General features: G+C 36.6%; 1 gene segment (V, D, J or C); it reads left to right on the top strand.

The window, feature by feature from the left end:
- Positions 1 to 5,413: 5,413 nt before the first annotated feature.
- On the top strand, positions 5,414 to 5,907 carry LOC114636101. The segment is given in 2 exon segments: positions 5,414 to 5,494; positions 5,579 to 5,907. Coding segments are annotated over 2 exon segments (375 nt in total).
- Positions 5,908 to 6,782: the final 875 nt, after the last annotated feature.

Genomic DNA, 6,782 nt, shown 5'->3' with positions numbered 1-6,782 from the left:
ATTATTAATCCTTCTGAAATTACCAAGGGTTTATTTAAATGTTTTTAAACTTCAGATGGATTTTTATGGGAAAAGTAAAATAAGACCATTCAGATTGTATTATAACTATATAATAAAGAGTAATGTGTATGGGTTCCATCTCTCTGAGTAAGCCTTATATTAAATCAGATATTTGTTGTTTACTGATATAAGATTTTTGGCACCATCACCCTACTACATTTTTTCAGGCAGGACAGAATGTAAATCTGTAAATGATTTGTGGCTGAGTTAGTGTTTACATTTCTCTTTTGGTATCATGAAACATATCAAAAGACACTTGAACATAGGTGAGGTTTCTATATATAGGCAACAGCTCAACTTTTCCATGTTCAATGAGTTGTATGGGTGTTGACTTCTGCAACAGGGCCTTGTCTAGAGACCTAGTGTAAAACCAAATACTACTTGTAAAGAAAACAATTTGTAACAATAAAGTGACTCCTAATGATATCAAAGATTTTTTACTACAGTCGTAGATTGGCATCTGATTCAGACTTCAGCAGAAATCCTTCTTTCAGCAGGTGGGAGTAAAAGTACAGAGACAAACAGCTAGACATTAAACCAGAAGAACAGTAACATACAGTTCTAAATGGGATGACTCAATCCAATCTCTCTCTCCAGAGTTCAAGGAACCCTTAGAAAGAGGAAGTAGAAAGACTATAAGGGTCATCAGAGATGGCAGACCCCAGGATTTGAAGGCTGTTGACTCAACAAAGCCAAAGTTCTATGAAGTCACAAAGGCTGAATTTGGGCCCACCATAGGTCTGTTACTGCTTCTTTGAGTATATATTATACTTTTCAGTCTAGTAGTTTTATGAGGCTTCTGAGTGTTTGAACAAGATGGCCTCTGAATCATGTGCCTTCTCTTAGGACTCTTTCTTTTGATGATTAACGTTATTCAAATTCAGTTTTATGACTTTTGTTTTTGCTAATTAAGTTTTATTTTACTAAGCTTCATTTTTACCTCTTAGAAGCATATTTTTATGACAAACAGGAAAGTAGTGGATCCAGAAAGGTGAAGAGGTGGGAAGGAACAGGAAGGTATACAGGGAGGAAAAATACAATAAATTATACATATTGGTATAACTTGTTAGGATGAGGAGTTTATTTTTAATTGGACATGTTAATTAGGATACTCAAATGGGACATTGGTTGATTGACTGTTTGATTGATTTTACAATCTAGATGCTGCCCTCTCCCCTGGTCTCCCATAAACAAGCCACTCCTTCTTTTCCCTTCCCTTCTCCTCTGAGAGGGTAGGGCCCCATTGGATATCTCCAAAACCTGGCTTATCAAGTCTCTGCTGGGTTAGGGGCATCATGTGCCACTGATGCCAGGCAAGAGAATTGATTCCAAGACAGGAAGCAACTTTAGGAACAGCCCTGAATCCTGTTATTAGGGGACACACATGAAGATTGAGCTACCCATTTGATATATATGTGTTGGGGGCCTTGGTACAGTCCATGTTTGCTGTGTGGTTGGTGTCTCAGTCCCTGAGAGCTGCTGCAATTGTAGGGTGCTTGTCATCGCAGATCTCTATGATTCAGACCTTTTATCTGGTTGGTCCTTTTCAGTTTTTCTAAGCAGAGTTTTTTCTCTTTCTTTTTTCTAATTATCCATTGTTGTTAATGCAGGCCTAATTCAGCACTAAGTTCAAAATGGTTTGAGCTTCGAAGGATGAGACAGGGCCTGATCTACTTCAACATTTTAGTTATTGATATCAACAGTCTTATTCCTATGTACAATACTGTGTATTTTTTTTACTCTATTTAACAAGATAGGGTGAGTGATTTGCCCTCTGAACATAGGTGCTCTGCCCCAAGTGTAGCCTGATACAGACAAGAAAGAGCCTGTTGTCTCCTGTCATTACCTTTTTAGAAATGGGAACTTGTAGAGCTGGATCCAACTAAACCAAGGAGAAACCTGGCTTTGAGAGTGATATTATAGTTATAGTGGAACAAATTAAAATCACTGATGCATAAATCATTATCCCCAGGTAAAGTAAAGCCATTTACCCCTTAAGCTGAGCTGTGTGAGCCCTGAAATTACAGGGATCAGTTTTTTTTTTTCTTAAATCAGACTGGGCAACTTCATCGTAAGCCATGAAAAACCTACCTGCATGGGAACTCATGAACAGCAGGGGTCACAATGAGACAAAAAATCCCCATAGAGAGATCAGCTGTGTGTGGAGTGTACTCTCTGTCTTCTGTGGTTTCCTTTCTTAAGTGTATTAACTGATCTGCCCACCTGTGATTGGCATGTGATATCTCCATGCTGAAAAAAGTCAAACAAACAAAGATTCTTTGTTAAACACTTCACAGACTTATATTTCCTTGTGTTTATTTGCTTTTATAGTTTTCCAAAAAATTCACAAAATGTATTCTGATAACTCATTCCTTCTTCCCAAACTTATTCTAGATTCTTCCTAACTACCAATTCACCCAGCTAACACATCTTTTTTCTTTCTAAAAAATAAAAAAGAGAAAGAGGAATAAAAACGAACAAAACTAAACAAAACAAACTAAACACACACACAAATACACACACACACTTACAAAAACAAACAAACAAACAAACAAACAAACACATATAACAAACATGGAAACCAGTAAAACCACAATTCTGTACCTAAGACACATAGGCAAAACTTAAGTGATATAGAATTGAAGATAATATTAGAAAAAATGTCTGCAAAAATATCATTCAGTTCATTTTCTTGTTGACTACCAACTGCTAAGTATGTCTTTCATGATTAATTGTGCCAAACAGCCCCTTTGAACTCCACTGGAGAAAACTAATTTTTCCTTTGTATCTGAATGTCAGTTCCAGAACTTCTTGGTTAGCAGTGATAGCCCATGTCCATTTCCATCTCCCAAACTTGAGGATTTATCTGGGTTGTCTTGAATCAGGCTCTGTGCCTGTGGCCACAGTCTCTGTGAATTCTTATGTGCATCAGTCCAATTGTGTATGGGAGACACTCATTCTTTCAAGTCATCCACGCCCTCTGGCTCATATAATCTTTTCAATCTTAAAACTTTTTCTCTTTATTTTTGTCTCTGTTATGTGTTATCATGTTTGAGAATTCCTCAAACACTACTATCCGAATTCTAGTCTTCCTGCTTCTATAATTTAATATACCCCCCAAATTCAAATCTTGGAACACATATAAATGAGAACATGAAGCACCTGCTTTACAGACAGGGGTGATCTACTTAATATATTTTTTTCCAGTTCCAATGAGACACTTATATATCACATAATTTTTTCTACCACTGTGTAATATTCATTTTTCTATATCAACCACTTTGTCAGGTTTTATTTATGCTTTGTTGGAAATCTGGGATGATTCCTTCCCCTATATGCTGTAAGTAGAGCATGAATAATATGCTGGTGAATAAATATGGATCTATATAATAGTATCTCACTTGTATTGCTAAGGGTCATGGTGTCAAACTGCCTTATGAATATTTAGGTTTATACCAAATATATTGTCTGATCATTGATCACAGAGCCTCATATTTGCTGTGTGTAAAGACTGATTCAGACATTCATGAGTGGTCAGAGTTCTGAGAATGATTGACAGAGTACTCAGTCACAGATGAGTAATAATACCTACCTCTCACCCAAACATCAAGGACCATCACAAAACAGGGAAAAGAATATAGAAAATGGAGCCAAAGGAGATCAAATTCAATCTCCAGAGATTTAAATGTTCTTATTGCACAATGAACTCTCAGTAGCTATATTTACCAGCATAATATACACACATAAATCCAGTGAAAATTACCACATGAGAGACCTCTAAATGGTTGAGTAGATAAAGCTGTCTAGTTGCAAGCTCAGTAATATCAATCAAATCCTTTAGAATAGAATTATGTAACTCATCCTCTGAGATTAATACATCCAACTTGGTGCATGTGTAATCTGTTCTCATCACAAAAATAATATAACAATTAAAAAAATTACAACATGAATGGGTAGGAACCCTGAAGGCCCACACCAAGCTGAAGGTCTCTTGAAATTTGATAACTGAGAGTCAAAATATATTCACTTTTTTGGAAGATTTCTGGAGATTTACTATTTACTTGTGATGACTCTATGTGTATATAGGTAGCAGTAAGCAAACTCACTGTATTATGTAATGAAACAGAGGAAGTAGGATGTTGGGAAAGAGACTTATTGGAAGGTCCCAAGGGGAACCACAAGGACCAAGTGGTGGAAGATTGTAGTGAGAGTCCTGAGAGTAAAGGTGGATGATAGCATATTTCATATATGTTGAAAAACTTGAAAAATAAAAATCGTTAGGAAATATAGAAATAACAACTTTATATATGTATGGATTTTTCACATGCATATTTTGTACACTATGCATATTTCTCCTGTCACTTCTTGTCCCTATTTTCTCTTTATTCTATTAGACAATTTCACTGATACAATATCATGTATTTACATAAATAGTTGTATATAACTATGAAATTAATAAGAACTACTAAAAAGAGTCTTATTTAATGTATGTGATTTTGTGACTGTCTTTATTAATACAGTTACCGCTAATTACATACATTTTTTCAAAAGAAATGTAAATTTCTTATTTATTTCTGGTTAAAAATTCTGATCTATATCTATATCATCTATATCTATCTGTATCTGTATCTCTATCTATCATCTATCTATCTATCATCTATCTATCTATCTATCTATCTATCTACCTATCTATCTATCTATCTACCTATCTATCTATCATCTGGTGTGTGTGTGAGTGTATGTGTATTATTTATAATATATATAAGCATACCTTGTTGATAAAATCATTTCTTGACATATATATTGCTTATTGCTATAATTTAGTTATTGACGATCTTCCTGCAATAATCATTGATAGGCAGATACTTTTGAAGCACATTTACTTTTAGTCATTTTCCTGAGTTTTGAAGTATATTACTCTTTGGAAAGGCAAATGTTAATTGCATGTATGAGAAAGAAGACTCTAAAATTGTAAAAAGTAGCAATTTTTGGAATTTTCTATCATCATCATCGTCATTATCAGTAAGCTTTATGTGTAAATCAACCCAGAGTGAAGCAACAGACTCAGGCCAAAAATCGATTGAGAGATTCGTTCCTGAAGTTTTGTCCATAATATCAGCTCAGGGTTCACACAGAAAGTATAAGGGATGCACTTCTTCAGAGAGGAATATGATTTGGACCTGAGCATCCTGCCGCCTAACCCGTGTGTCTTTTCAGTCCTTCCTATCCAGTTCTTCTCCATAGGTCTAGGTCCTTACGTAAGAAGTCCCTGGTGGTGAATATGCAAATTAACCAAGTCTATGGCAGTAAATACAGGGATGTCTACACCCTGAAAACAACATATGACCAGTGTCCTCTCCATAGTCCCTGAACACACTGCCTCTAAGCATGGAATGGAGCTGGGTCTTTCTCTTCCTCCTGTCAGTAACTGCAGGTAAGGGGCTCCACCATTTCCAAATCTGAAGAGGGGACAGGGCCTGAGGTGACAGTGACATCCATTCTGCCTTTCTTTCCACAGGTGTCCACTCCCAGGTTCAGCTGCAGCAATCTGGAGCTGAGCTGGTGAGGCCTGGGGCTTCAGTGAAGTTGTCTTGCAAGGCCTCTGGCTACACCTTCAAAGACTATGTTATGAGCTGGGTGAAGCAGAGGCCTGGACAGGGCCTGGAATGGATTGGATATATTGATCCTGAATATGGTAATACTGCCTACAATGAGAAGTTCAAAGGCAAGGCCAAACTGACTGCAGACACATCCTCCAACACAGCCTACATGCAACTCAGCACCCTGACATCTGAGGACTCTGCAGTCTATTACTGTGCAAGACACAGTGTTGTAACCACATCCTGAGTGTGTCAGAAAACCTGGAGGGCCAGAAAGGTGCCCTGAGACTGAGATGACAGAAAACTTTTAGACTTGGTCAGAAATAGTAATTTTGAGTGTCCATTTATTGTCTCCTCTGCACAGTCCTGTAGTGCCTTTGTTATAGTTCTAAGAGGACATCTAAGAATGAAGTGATGCTGATTTATGATAAGCCTACTGTACACCATACCTTGCCAATCTCTTCTACAGTGACCACTTCCACTGATGTGTTTCTTATTCAATAAAACAGGGAAAGGTGTGATTATGCATGATAAAAACATCACTCGATTCTGAGAGACCAGAACCTTAGTTGAAATTGTTGGGAAGAAAGGATTATATGAATTTGACCTATAAAATCTAAACCACCAACATCTGGGTAAACAAACAATCCTTTATCGTCTTAAGTAATAAGTGACCTCAGCTGTGTTGTTAACTCCTGCTTTATGTTCCAGCAGAAGCTCCAGTCTCTTAGAATGTGAGTAATATTTATATCAGAACGTACAGGTGTATAAATATATGTCAAATTGTTTGGTCAAAACTATTATTAAATCACTTTTCATCAAACTCCTTTACCAATCAATGTATGTTGTTAATTGAGGTAGGTTCTAAGATTACACATAATTGTTTGGTCCCATATTTACTTCCTTCCCAGTTTTAGTAGTCATCCCTACAGTCATGAGACCTTTCAGAAGATGAACCTATATTGATACAGCATTGACTCTCATAGTCCATTGCATACTTGTTGCTCAGCTTTGTTCTATAGAGTATTTGAGAACTTGTGATTCTGCATCCACATGTGTTTCTTGTGCTTTGTTTTCGGTGTCATTTGTTCTATTTGTTTTGTCCTATTCCCATTTGTTTGC

The sequence above is a fragment of the Grammomys surdaster genome, unplaced genomic scaffold (genome assembly GCF_004785775.1).
Source record: "Grammomys surdaster isolate TR1022 unplaced genomic scaffold, NIH_TR_1.0 122078, whole genome shotgun sequence".
Classification (NCBI taxonomy): Eukaryota; Metazoa; Chordata; class Mammalia; order Rodentia; family Muridae; genus Grammomys; species Grammomys surdaster.
The sequence above is the reverse complement of the archived record's forward strand: the minus strand, read 5'-3'. Positions and strand labels throughout refer to the sequence as shown.